General features: G+C 48.7%; 1 protein-coding gene across 4 annotated transcripts in view; it reads right to left on the bottom strand.

Moving 5' to 3' along the window:
* The window catches only part of EFR3B (EFR3 homolog B), an 89517-nt gene that overhangs the window by 40299 nt on the left and 35415 nt on the right, over positions 1–13803 (bottom strand). For all 4 annotated transcript variants that reach the window (XM_047746181.1, XM_047746177.1, XM_047746178.1 and 1 more), the window contains exons 2-4: positions 11407–11483; positions 10223–10350; positions 1296–1446 (exon numbers count right to left, since the gene is read on the bottom strand). In XM_047746181.1, the coding sequence (XP_047602137.1) occupies positions 1296–1446; positions 10223–10350; positions 11407–11483 (356 nt within the window). The remainder of the gene's footprint in view (positions 1–1295; positions 1447–10222; positions 10351–11406; positions 11484–13803) is intronic.

Raw genomic sequence — 13803 nt, 5'->3', positions numbered from 1 at the left:
AAGGGTAGCTGGGGCAGCCGCCTGCTTCCACGTCCGCCCTGGGGAGAGGCCCTCTGGATACATGATGACTGGCTTATTCTCCGTTCAGACATTTTCTCCTAGACTAGAGTTATCTTAAACAGGACAAATGAAACAGTATCAGAAGCTGTTGCCAGGGCAACCTGACAAAAGTCTTCACCCTCTGCTATTGTACGTGTAATTTGTCAAAGGCAGCTGGCTTCTAGGGAGAGGAAAGGGAAGGCCATAGTTGCTACTTTGGGGCCCGGAAATGAAAATTAAAATTTAAAGACTATCTTCTGGTGAACTCAGCTCAGGTAGGACAGGAAAGCAGCTGTGATCTGTGCAATAAAAATTCAGAAAAGCCAGGCTGGGAAGGCGAAGAGGGCACACACCTTTGCCTTGTCTTTTGTGATAGCTGTAAAATGGTTGCCTATCAGGGCTTTTAAGGAGAAGCCACTGGAAGGCCTGGAGCTGAAAGTATGCCCTGAAGAGGAGGACCAAGAGCGAGACATTGAAGAAAGCCATCGGGATATTCCAGGATATATAGATAAATACTTAGTGGGGAGTTTTTGACACATCACATTTGATATCCCCCCAAACCATAACCTCTCACGACAGCAGCCCCTTTACGGGGAACAGCATTACAGAGCTTGGACCAACTTCAGTCGGCTCACGGTATGGATGGAAAGACGGGTCCATAAAAGATAGCCCACTCCAGGTCACCAGTGGGACAAGGGCAGAACTGAGCCATAAGTCCCGTTTCCGGCTTCCCCGTGATCTTCCCACTTATCTGATGCCTCTGTCCGACAGCTTTCTAAGTGGGGCCCATGGAGTCAGGGACCACGCTGTGAGGGCAAGGGACACCCCCTGCCCTCAAAGGAATGGCTCCCTTTCCATCTACTTTTATATCCGTTGGAGCTCCACTTAAAATTATTTCAGGGGGAAAAAATCCAAGACCAGAAAATGGTTGCAGATCGCCAGTCTAAAGATACACACAGTAGATCGTGGCCGTGGTTGCACAACCTTGTGAACATGTTAAAAACAGAATCACATGCTTTACTATGTGAACTTTGTCTTTAACATTTATTCTGTTTATTCTATATTTATTTAAATTAAAAGACCAAATAGCCCTTAATTCACGCAAAGAGGGACACGAAGGTAAGAGGTGAGTTATACTTAGGGTCAGAAACCAAATAGGAATGGATTATAGCAAGGCTGACCCAGACGTCCTCCAGGAACCACCCCCCCACCGTCCTCCCTAATCCCCACTCCCGACCCTGCCGCCGGCTCCTTACCGAGTTGGTGCCGAGGATCTGCAGGTTGGGCTTCTCTGACTCCAGCAGCTTGGCCACCATCTTGAGGAAACTCTCCACAAAGAGGTTGATGCTCTGGCAATGGCAGGCCATGAGCAATTGGTCCAGCGCCTCCATGGCGATGCACACATACCTGGGGAAAGGAGCACCGTCACTGGGTTTCACGCCCATCCCACCCTCATTGCATGACTGGGACAATCAGCACAGTGACCCGCTGGCCAGCATCTGGGTAATGAGGCTCTTCCAATAGGATGCTAATGTCTGGACAGCCATTCCAGCTAGTGCCCACTGCAGCCCAGCACCAAGAATCAGCAGAAACCAGCCCTGGAAGGGAGCCTGGAGACCAGCTCTCCCCAGCTGCTCATTCTACAGATGAAGAACGTAAGGACAGACAAAGTGTACCATCTCATAAGTCGATACAAGCAGAAAGAATTGATGCTCAGAAGAGCAAATTCTGAACCCAAACCCAATGAGATCAAAGAATTACTCGATCTGAAGTCAAGAAGTACTTGTTGGGCACCCACAGGGGAAGCACTCTGTCTTAGTGCAGGGGTATAGGGGGGAAAAGTCCTTCAACTCGAGGAGCCTGGAGTAAGATGGACAAGATATCTCCTGTAAAGGGAAGATAAGAAATGCTACAAGAAAATCATGCAGGACATTCCACAGAGTTCCAAAGGAGAGCGATGACTCTAATGGGGAGGAAGAGAAGAACTTTAGGAAGAATGTTTATGAAGAATCTGAGATGGGCCTGAAGACCAGTCAACTGTGAAGGTTAAAGAGTATAAAACCTGCAGATATTGCATTTGAAGACCTCAGAAGTCCTTTGATCATCACATAATATGGTTGCTGGTATTACCATATTTAGGTGACACATTCCCTACTTAGAGAGCATCTGTACCTCACGGAGGATAAGATACACAAGGAACAAAATTATTATTTTTCCTAACGAAGATGATTCTGAGGCCCAAACTTCTTATTCCTTCTAAAGTCTAAAACCTGAATACCTTCAGAAACCGGAAATACACAGCACCCAATGATGAACGTACTAGGTAGGTCAGCCCATCCCATTTCTCGACAACTACATAAAAACGTCTTCATATTTCAAGCTATTTCAAGCTTCATATTTCTACCTGCCCGCCCTTCAACCACTTGAAAAGAGCAATCCCATTTTTCTTGCTCTTCTCTTCTCCACGCTAAAAATACCCAATCCTTCCCAAACTAGCCTTCACAGGACAACCCCTGATGATCCTGGCTGGTGGCTATCCCCTTCAACGCCTCTCTTGAACCCCAAGAAAAAAATGCCACGGATCAAATTCCTCCTGAGAATTAGGAGGGCACGTCTGAGCCCAAACCCGATGTGTGTTCCACGGTGGCCACACGAGCGTGTGGTTGGTTAAGTTACATCATGAAGGGCACATGCCTAACTTATAAGTCACTGCACACTACAGAAAACAGAGGAGGGGCACCTTGGTTGAGCATCTGACTCTTGATTTTGCTTAGCTCAGGATCTCAGGGTTGTGAGATCGAGCCCTTCATTGGGCTCCATGCTGGGTGTGGAGCCTGCTTAAGATTCTCTCTCTCCCTCTATCTCTGTCCCTCCCCCCACTCTCTCTCTAAAAATAAAAAAAAAAGAAAGAAAAAGAAAACAGAGTAGACTTTCATTACAAAAGGTCATCGTTCACCTTCTAATGAAGAAGCTGCTGCAAATTGTCCAGTATCATTCTAGTTGAAATCTTTGTAATTTTTTCTAGGGAGTCAGGTTTCTGAGGCAGAACACTAGACATTGCCCCTGGAATCTCTTTCCCCCCTTTTCCCTCATAATTTGGAATTTTAGCAGAGCTTGTGGGGCTCACGAGGATCAGTTCCCAGCCCCTCTTGCTGCTAGCTGAGGCCATGTGACGAAAATGTTGCCATTAAAATGAGGGAAAGCAATTGCAACAATGTGGATGGAACTAGAGGGTATTATGCTGAGTGAAATAAATAAATCAGAGAAAGACAATTATACGATCTTCCTGATATGAGGAATTTGAGAGGCAACATAGGGGGCTTGGTGGGTAGGGAGGGAAAAAATGAAACAAGATGGGATGAGAGGGAGACAAGACATAAGAGACTCTTAATTTCACAAAACAAACTGAGGGTTGCCGGGGAGAGGAGGGTAGGGAGAGGGTGGCTGGGTTATGGACACTGGGGAAGGTATGTGCTACGGTGAGTGCTGTGAAGTGTGTAAACCTGGCGATTCACAGACCTGCACCCCTGGGACTCATAATACATTATATGTTAATTACAAAAAAAAATGAGGGAAATCGAGGTGAACAATGTCAGCATCACTGGCTTAGAAGACAGGCTTGGCCCCTCCCCTCCTCCCTTCCTCCTGGGACTGAGGAGTGGCAGCCACTGGAGTCCCAAGCACTGGAGTCCCCGGACGATCCCTCCCCCCCCCGCCCAACATTGTGAGGCTGGACAGTCACCCAAGAGAGAGCAAAACCCCTTGCAAAACCCCGAAATGCTGGAGCCACTGTATTTTTACACAAAGAACACAGATACCTAATACTCAGGTCTAGGAGCACTTTGGAGACCCAGTGGTGCAAATAAAAGTGAATCCTGAGCAGTCCAAGGCAAATCAGTGACTGACCTCCCAGGAAGGAGGAGACCTGGAAGGGCTTGGAGCCTGTGATGGGGAGGTCATCACAAGACCCCGCGGACTCATGAGTGGACCCACGTGCCTGGGGTGTCAATCCGTCTACTTGTTAATTCAAACCACGTGGACTAGAAGAGTCCTTCCTGATACACGGAAATGCAGGACAGGTCAAGTGGGCAGAGAATCCCAAACCTAACAGAGGTGTGGAGGAATCAGGTTAGTGCCTCCAAGTCAAAAGCAAGGAGCAAAAGACCTGTCTTAAAGATTACGGTAGAGCTGTCAGCACGAGCTTCTGGAGTGTGAAAGCTGCCTCATACTCGAGAGCCAGGCTCGTATGCCAGACATAGAATCAAGAATGAATTTAGAGATCTGTTCTCCCTTATGCCTCGGTCCCAATCATACCCATCTTTGAATGTTAGGCAAGTATTTTAAAAGACTTTGATTAGCGAGCTGCTTATCTTCTTTTTTTAAAACCAAGTTTGGTGAAATACAAAGAACTAGATAAAAGTATGACTGTAATGTATTTCTGGGGTCCCACGAGGCCACAACACAAGGCTGCACGATGACTCTTGGAGCAGCTCTTTGGTTTCAGACGCGTGTCCCAACCGCCTCACACAGGATCCGGCCTTGCAAATCCAAACCTATAAAGTAATGGCCATCATGGTGTCTGTTTCCTTAATGTTCTTCTTTTTTTTTTTTAAGATATCAGATACCATTTCTTTTTTTTTTCTTTTAAAGATTTTATTTATTTATTTGACAGACAGAGATCACAAGTAGGCAGAGAGGCAGGCAGAGAGAGAGGAAGGGAAGCAGGCTCCCTGCTGAGCAGAGAGCCTGATGCGGGACTCGATCCCAGGATCCTGAGATCATGACCTGAGCTGAAGGCAGCGGCTTAACCCACTGAGCCACCCAGGCGCCCATCAGATACCATTTCTTAAGTGCTCTTGGGCTAACCTTTGTACTGAGCAATTATAAGGAAAGCAGCTTCCCTACCCGGAAATTTTCCTGCCCATTTTCAAAAAAATGTTTGGTGAACTGAGTCCACTATTATTAAATTATTACTTAATATTATTAAACACTATTAAATAGTTATCACTGGGCATGTTTACAAGTGGAACAGGTCATGCTCTTGTCTACAGAATGGCTTTCAGAGAGAAGGCCAGCCCTGGGTCTCTGAGCTCCTGGAGCAAACGGGAGCCCCCAGTCCCTGCTGGGGGGGGTGAGGGGGGATACAGTGCTGGCCATTCCTGGCTCACGATAGCCTTGCTCTTCAGATGCCATCACTGACACAGTCCAGGAAACCTGTGATGCCTTGCAGACAGTCCCCATGTGTTTCAGGTCGGCTGCGCTGGCCAGTGAGGCAGACTGAGTCATGTATTGGGGAAGAGGCCTGGCTGGGGCCCTTCTAAAGGAGACACACTTTCCTTGCAGAAAAACCAGGCCCCATCTGGGCAACCAAACATGGTAGGTGGGAAACGGGGGCAGCGAGGGTAGAATTCTCTTCTCTCACGAATCATCACCAGCATCTTATGTACGAAGGGCTTCACCCTTAGTTCACAGAGCTTAAACGAGGGAAAGGAAGAGGCAGGGTGGGGTTTGGCAAGAGAAGAAACTAGAAGGCTTCCCAGATTCCAGAGCTTAGATTGCTGCTTTTCCTTTTCCTGTAAAAAATTACCAGAAAACCCTAAGAAGGAAAAAATAGTCCTTTGCTAACAAAATGATTGAATGAATGAGAAAATAAAATAACAAGCAATTGGCTACTAATCCAGAGTGGAAACTCTGATGGGAAGTGAAAATTATGGTAGAAAGAGAAACTGAAAAGTACAGAAGTTTAAAGCCTAGTTCTTTGAACATGCTCTGCTTTGTTCCCTATGTTGAGCCCCGATACGAAGGATGGAAAGGTTGTAATTATGAGCTTGAATTTTTCCAAGTATCTCAAAAGATTAGCTCTCTAATCTCTACCTTCCCCGGGAGGTCTTGTAGTGGGGTCCACACTGTCAAGGAGAATAGAGTGTCCTGGAAGGAGTCCGGTGTAGTTATGGGTCTGGGAGACTGAGCTGGCCTGAGTGTTAGGAGCTGGATGAGGCCGGACGGAGCTGGTGAGGACTAACCCGCCACAGGGCCTGGGGGGGAAGGACAAGAGCGGGTACAGATGACAGCAGGTGACAACGAAGGGTGCTGGATGTACTGGTAAGGCTCCCCAGCAGGTGAGGAAGGCAGAACCCAAGGAACCTGGGAGAGAATTGGGTTCGTGGGCAGCAACTGAAATCAGGAGAAGACACTTGACAGGTGATAATGACAGGAACTCAGCGACAATGGCCAAGGCAGGAGGTAAGTCATAACAACTGAGGAAAATACACAGGAGCTGAGGCAAGACGTGTCTCCTGTTGAAGTCTAGAAGAGGCAGCCCGTTCTGTTTGAACACATTGAGCTCGGCAAGAGGCCCTGAACCCGAGGAAAAGAGGAGCAGGTGTAAAGAGTCTGGGAATAGTGGGGGGCCGGTGGGGGGGTTGGAGAGGAAAGGCAAAGTCAGAGATGAAGACAGGCAGGCAGGAGAGAGGGGACAGCTTTAGCAAGGCCAGTCACTGCCCGAGAATCACTCAAAGGTCAGTCGCCTTGACAAAAAACCTCTTATTCTAAGCAGTTGGAATGTACTCAGTCAGTCCCACTCCAGTACAGAAACTTCTGGGTTTTAGGAACTCAGATGTAGGGGCTGACCTCAGCAGAGGGAGGGAAGCATGAACCCCCTCTCCAGGTTCTAGGGCTGTTCTAGACGTAGGCTGGAAGGAACATGCACAAAGAAAGAGAAAAACAGGAGGAAATCTCACTTTTTGCCGCTCTGCACGTCTCTGCCCGTCATAGCTCAGGTCAGTGAGCTCTACCTCAGAATTCACAGCCTAGCCTCTCTCCGCCCACATTTGGTCATCATTCCTGATGCTGAACACAGATAAAGGTAGAATTCACACCCACTGGAGTGGGGTGATAAGGCCGGGAGGCGGGGAGTGGGGGGGTGGGCCCAGAGAGGATGGTTCTGCGCCTGAGGCCAACCCCCGAGGTTCACGTCCATGTAGTTAAACCATAAATACAGACACCTGCATGATCACAGGGAGACACAGCCCTCAGACCGTCTGTAGGTGAATATTTGCGCTTCCAAAGCTGCCATCAGGAAGCTACTACTAATGACAAGGAAGACGAGAACGATGTACATAGCACCGGGCTGGGCAAGATGGGGCGGACAGGGAGAGAGAACGGGAGATCAAATCTAACGGATTTCTCTTCTCCAAATGTTTATGATTAAAACTTCCAGTGAGGCCTTCAAGGCTTTAAATACTGAGAGGCTGCCATGACTATTTTTAACAGAACGACACCGATTTCGAATTGCAGTTCTAAGGGCAGTGGAATGACTCTAATTGGCTCTGCTGGCTATAGGACATTTTTATCGAGAGAACCATCCCTGCAGAGAGGGCAGATGAAATTAGTATTAAATGTTTAATGTTACTGCTAGCATATCAGTTTTCGGTTGAATCTAGGACGAAGTCATTTTTACTTGCCTGGGCATGCTTTACCATATGTCAGGGCGATTTACGTAATCAGCACGTAGAGTGTATTTGTGCCCTTTTTATTGAGCATGTAACCTAATTTTATTTTATAAAACGATGATGGAAATGTACTGTTTCTGGTCTTGCTGTCACTCCTAGGGATAGCTTGATTCTGGATTCGTGGATGGGTCCTGCAGAGCTTGGAGGTCTATACCCTGTCAGCACAAGGCAAATGTGCATTTGCTTCACTTCATTCCAGCATTCACTCCGGCTTCCCCGCCAGGAGGAAGGGAGCTTGGCAGGTGGTTGGGCTGATGGATGGTGGTGGGGGCCCATGACTGGGGTTGAGGGGAGAGAGCACTGCTGCAGAGGCGTGAGGCTCAGAGAGCCGGGGATGGCTGGAGTGTGGGTCTGAGCAGGCAAGGCAGGTGTGGCAGGCATGGCTGGGGGAGCCTGGTGAGTTAGGGGCAGGTTGTAGAAGTCAAGCTGGGGAGTCTGCATTTTATTCTAAAGGAGCCAGGTCCGTGTTCTGAAGGTCATAGCTAGTACTCATTTGGAAGGACCAGAACAGGAGAGAGAATGCAGGAAGAGAATTGCTAATGTTACCATGATCTGGAGTCTGCAGCAGGAGAAAGGAAGAAGCAGAGGAAAGCAGAGCATGGATGTATGGAGAACGGAAGCAACAGGGACTTCAGAACAATTGCACTAGATTTACCCCGCCCTCCAAACCATCAGCAATGCCACCAGGGATGTCTTCAGGTTTTCTTACATTCAGCTTTTGCACACACAAAACCCAACCGCACTGCTCAGAAAATGAGCCCTCGTAGCATTTACAGCATATTTGTTTTTACTTTATTTTCTAGGCATTGGTATTTGTTGCTTATTTTTTTTTTTAAGATTTTTATTTATTTATTTGGGAGAGAGGCAGTGAGAGAGAGCGTGAGCGAGGAGAAGGTCAGAGGGAGAAGCAGACTCCCCACGTTGCTGGGAGCCCGATTCAGGACTCGATCCCGGTACTCCGGGATCATGATCTGAGCCGAAAGCAGTCGTCCAACAAACTGAGCCTCCCAGGCGTCCCTGTTGCTTATTTTTAAACTTAATTGTAAAACACTGCATTTGCAATTACATAGTCTGTTTTTCATTTACTTAAGGCATTTTCATTATTATGGGGAAAGCATGTTTATAAATCATTTCTATTGAATAGATAATATTTCACCAAGTGAGATACATTATAATTCACTAAACCCTTTTCCTCTTATTGGCCATTAATTTCCAATATTTCATTATTATAAAAAACACCACAATGAACATCTCTGTGTGTAAAGCTAGTTTATATTTAAGATTGATTTCTTGGGATAGAAGAATAGACAAAGAATTTACCGGATCAAAGGGCATACATGTTTTTTGAAGACTTGACTTATATTTTAAAATTATGGTCTAGGGGGCGCCTGGGTGTCTCAGTGGGTTAAGCCTCTGCCTTCGTCTCAGGTCATGATCTCAGGGTCCTGGGATCGAGCCCCACAACGGGCTCTCTGCTCAGCAGGGAGCCTGCTTCCCCTCCTCTCTCTGCCTGCCTCTGCCTGCTTGTGATCTCTCTCTCTGCCAAATAAATAAATAAAATCTTTAAAAAAAATTACGGTCTAAAAAGGTTCAATCAATTTGCACTTATTCTAGAAAAGTACAAAACTACCCCTCATGTTGCCATTCCTTGATTAGTACTGGAAGTACTTTTTTATCAGTTTGCTAAGTGAAGATGATATCTTAGTGCTTCAAGCCACATCTTTGATTATAAGTTTATTGACCATTATTATTTCTCCTTCCTCTTTCTGTGACTTGGTTACTTGGAGCCCTGGTTTCAGTTTTTAGTGACTCAGTTTCCCCACTCCAGCCCCACCATTGGTTTATATAAATAATAGATGAGTTTGAATCCTTTGTCTTACTCTTTCAAAACACTTCTTTTGGTTGTCGTTTAAAATTTGGTGGTTTCTTTTTTTACATCAAAATATTTAAATTTTTAAACAGTTAAATCTATCAGTCATTTTCATTTAAGGTTTCTTTTATTTACTAAACATAGCAAGTCCTTCCCTCTCAGATTGATAAATATTTCATTTAAGTGTATTTTTAATGGACAAATTACCCCTAACCTTGCCTTCTCACTAGAATGTAGATGGCTCCTCCCTGCCTTTTTTTTTTTTAATATTTATTGTTTGATTTTTTTTTTTTTTTTAAATTAGAGATTGGGGGCGGGTTGGGCAGAGGGAGAGGGAGAGAGAGAATCCCAGGCAGGTGCCATGTCCAGCATGGAGCCCAACGTGAGGCTTGATCTCACAACCATGAGATCATGACCTGAGCCGATATCAAGAATCAGACACCCGCCGCCCTTCCCTGCTTTTTAAGACTGTAACTTGCTTGGTTTGATGAGGATAATGGCAGAGTTAGGACTAGACCAACTTTTCAAGGCCCTAGAGTGTGGGTGAGGGCTTCTGGATAGAGACAAAAGGGGAAAATGGATGCTAACAGAGGTGATCCTAAGAAGCCAATATCCCCTTCTTCTCACATCTTGGCAATGGCATCAGATTTGCTGTTGGAAAAACACATGCAAACCTCCCTCAGGCCCAGTCCCTGTTTTTCCAGTCTGTTCGGTGACCAAGTCTACTATGATTTTCATAAAAGGACCCTATGTTTTGTCCTATGCTTCTGAAAGCATCTCTCTCACTTTCTCACACTCTTACCCGTATCGATGACGACCCACATCACGGATGAGCCTCTCGGAGAGATAGGAGCCAATTCGGTCCAGCTTCTCTGGAGCTGAGAGGGCATAGAAAGTCAGCTTCTCCATGTTGGTCTTCACCAGGCCATCCTGTAAAAGACAGGACCTCATGTCTCACCGTGACCATTCCATGGCTAGAAGGGTTCAAGTCTAAAGGTAAATAAGATGTTGATTGAATTATCATTCTGCCCAGTGCCATTATGTATGTGACAAACCTCTCATGTGGGGTCAGGATACAGAAATGATTAAAACATGGTTCTTGCCTCCCAGGAACTCACAACTTAGCCCAGAGTGTGCCAGCTATAAATTAGAATAGTGGTATAAATGTACTTATTATTTTTGTATGTATATGGATACATGAGTACATATATAGACACGAATGTATATATGCACACGTGTGTAGGCATGTATACGTGGTATGTGTGTGTGTGTGTGTGTGTGTGTGTGAATGATAAGCCTTCACTGAAAGCAACTCAGAATTAAAATGTGCTGGAAATCCAGCCCTAAGACATGAACAGGAAGAGAAAGCAGTTCAGCAGCAATTAAGGAATTCTCCAGAGGATGCTGGAAATGTGGCCCTTCAACTGTCCATCAAGAAGATGTCATTGATTTCCAAAGAGCAAATCAAGAATATCAGATCCCGACATTTCCAAAACCACACAATCCCTAATGCAGCCCAAGCGGGGAGTAGCGGCCGGGAGTAGCGGCCGGGAAGCCAGGAAGCCAGGCCTCCCATGTGTGCACAGCCAGACCCCGGGCGGGTGCCAGAGGGAGCCACAGAGAAGACACCGGCTCCTGAGCCAAAACCCAAGAAGGGAAGTGCTCACAGGACACAGCAGGGAGAGAGCACCATCAAGAGAGCGAGCAGTTCTAGAAACTACTGCTCAGAGAGACACGAGTGAGAAAGATGTCTCAGCCGTGCAGTAAAGACCTAAACCAAGCCAAAACCAGCTTCCCAAGCCCCCTGCAGATCCTGACTTCAGACAGATCCAAATCTCCGTGGCCTGCAGACCCCCCGCAGCTGCTCCCCACTGACCAGAGTCTGAGCAGGCTCACGGGCGAGGGGCCCGGCAGACCCGCCTTCCCCTCGCAGCCCTGGACGGGATGAGACAGTGGGAGGTGATGCCAGGTGGAGGAGTGACCCACCTCGGGATCCTCAGGAAAGATGTTGTCAACCAGCCTTTTGTACCTGGGGCGTAGAGCGCCGCAGCAGCCACAGACACCTAGAACAGCAAGAAGAAAAACCCATGAATGTGGCCTCCTGGGAACCAGGCCAAGGCGGCCGGGAAGCAGAAAAATCCCGTCCCTCCAGTGCCGAGCGCCGGGGGCCCTGGGGTGGTCATCTCCCACGACTTGCCTCATGCTACACCTTTGCCTTTGTGCTTTGCGTCCTTCGCTTCGGGGTCAAGCCCGGCAGCGTGTGTGGGCATGAAGCCGGGCCATGGAGGGGCACTTTGAGGGCTGGGAGCTCACCCAAAGGTGCGGTGCTACCCCTGGACAGACGCGCGCCCGCGCGCGCGCGCGCACACACACACACACACACACACACACACACACACACTCGGGGGCAGGACTATAAACCTGCCTCCTGCAGCCCAAGAGCCTCCCCAGTGTCCTGGGAAGATGCACAGCTTGAGGAGTGCTCGTTCCTCCCACCCACCCCCACGGACACCCCACTTCTTTTATTCTCTGCTCAATATCTGCTACCTTCCCGTTCCCTGCGGCCATTTCCATTATAGAACGTTATGTGAAATGCTGGTAAATTAACATTACCATTAATTATTAACATTTGAAAATGCATCTTTGATGCAGGGTGATGGTGGTGTTTCAGGGTGGGGTGGGGCCCTAGGGGGCCAGCCCCGCATCCCAGTCCCCCCTGTGCCAGCCCCCTGTGCCAGCCTCCCTCCCACCCCGGGCTACCCACCCCCCATCCCCACCCCACGAGGTGTCCACCAGCCTGTGGCAAAATGAGAGACTGAGAACAACGTGGTACATTTCCAGAAAGCTGAATCTATTGCATGGAGAAGGCTCCCTGACATGACCTCTTTCTGTGTCTTTGGGTGCTGTGAAATGATGGTGTTAGGAAATCAGCGATAATAGACCAAACCCTGGGAAAATAAAAAGATGACTCTTGCAGGCCCCCCCATAAACTGTCTTTAGACAAAGGACATGGAACCCTCTGGGACCCGGTGCTGTCTCCACCTTCCTCCCGCCCCAGGGATCTTTCCTTCCACATTCCAGCCGCACCTCTCCCTGCCTGGTGCGGGGAATGGGCCCCGAGGGAAGTTGCCGAGGGGAAGGCAGCGAAGGGCCTGGGAAAGTCCACCCCCCAAAAATAATTGTTCCCTCATCCTCCCAATTAATGCTTAATTCTGCTTGTACAAACTCTCCAGTTGGAATGCAAGTGCACCGTGTAAGGATCAAGGCCATGGACCATTCAGAAAATAATGAATTACTTTAGTGGGAATTACTTGAATCTCACAAAGAGCTTTACAGCTGCAGAGAAAAGCGGCTCTCTGGGAATTTTGACTGGGAGGGGGTAGCGGGCGGCTGTGCCAGGAGGAGGAAGGAGCAGAGATTTGGGGTGACTCGGTACAAGGGAACGGGTGCTATCTGGGAGAAGCCCGGGGGCACGCCACAGGAGGACAGGCCACCTGGTAACTGGCTCACATCACCTCTCGCCCCCCTCACAAGCAGCTGCGCACCCCCAGGCTTCCCCCTGCCCTGCGGAGGGCCGCAGACCTGGTCAATGGCTGCAGTCAGGCCCTCTGCGCTCAGTCTCGTTGGGTTGGCTTGACGTCTCCTCCTCTCCTCTCTGTCCATGCCTGGGAGGGGGTGTTTGGGCCCTGGACGCCAGCCTGGACTAGTTCTCCTGATGGAACAGCTCCCAGGGGTGGTGTTCTCTGTCCCGGGTCTCAAAGCCTGGGATTGAAGCCCATCCATCCATCCTCCCCCTCCGGCCACCCCGCCCTCTGCCCAGTGCAGCCGTCAGCACGCTTCTTCCCAAGATGCCCACGGGACATGCCCTCCGCTTTCCTGGCAGCCTCCTTCATCGCTGTCCCCAGACCAGGAGAACCGGCCATTTGTGTCTGAAGGGAGTGAGGACAAAGCATCGCAGAGAAGCTGGCACTGCACAGCCCCAGTGCCTGTCCCTTTCTCCAGCATGTCTGAGAGGCCTAAGGGGCAGGGCCTGCATGGGACAGAGGCCAAGCTTGTTAGAAACCCAGGCTTGTCAGGAAGCACAAGCCCATTTTGGGTACTCAGGGCAGAAAGCTCTGTGCAGGGGCACCAAGGGGGCTGGGGGCTCTTGGTGCTACCCGTGGGGACATGAGCCACCTCCCATAGGCAGCAGGCCTGACTGTATCTCGGTCTAGGGACACAGGCTTGGTTTCTTCCCAGTAAAACCAGGCAGCCTGTTGGTCTCCTGATCTCTTGTGTCTAGAAGGGGTAGGCCTCACGTGCCCCTTTTGTCCAGTGCCTCCTTCTCTAACCCACGGGCCTCTCCCGGGAACATGCCTCTCCCAGCACAGAGGCTGTGAAGAG

Source organism: Lutra lutra, chromosome 9, assembly GCF_902655055.1.
Source record: "Lutra lutra chromosome 9, mLutLut1.2, whole genome shotgun sequence".
Lineage (NCBI taxonomy): Eukaryota > Metazoa > Chordata > Mammalia > Carnivora > Mustelidae > Lutra > Lutra lutra.
The sequence above is the reverse complement of the archived record's forward strand: the minus strand, read 5'-3'. Positions and strand labels throughout refer to the sequence as shown.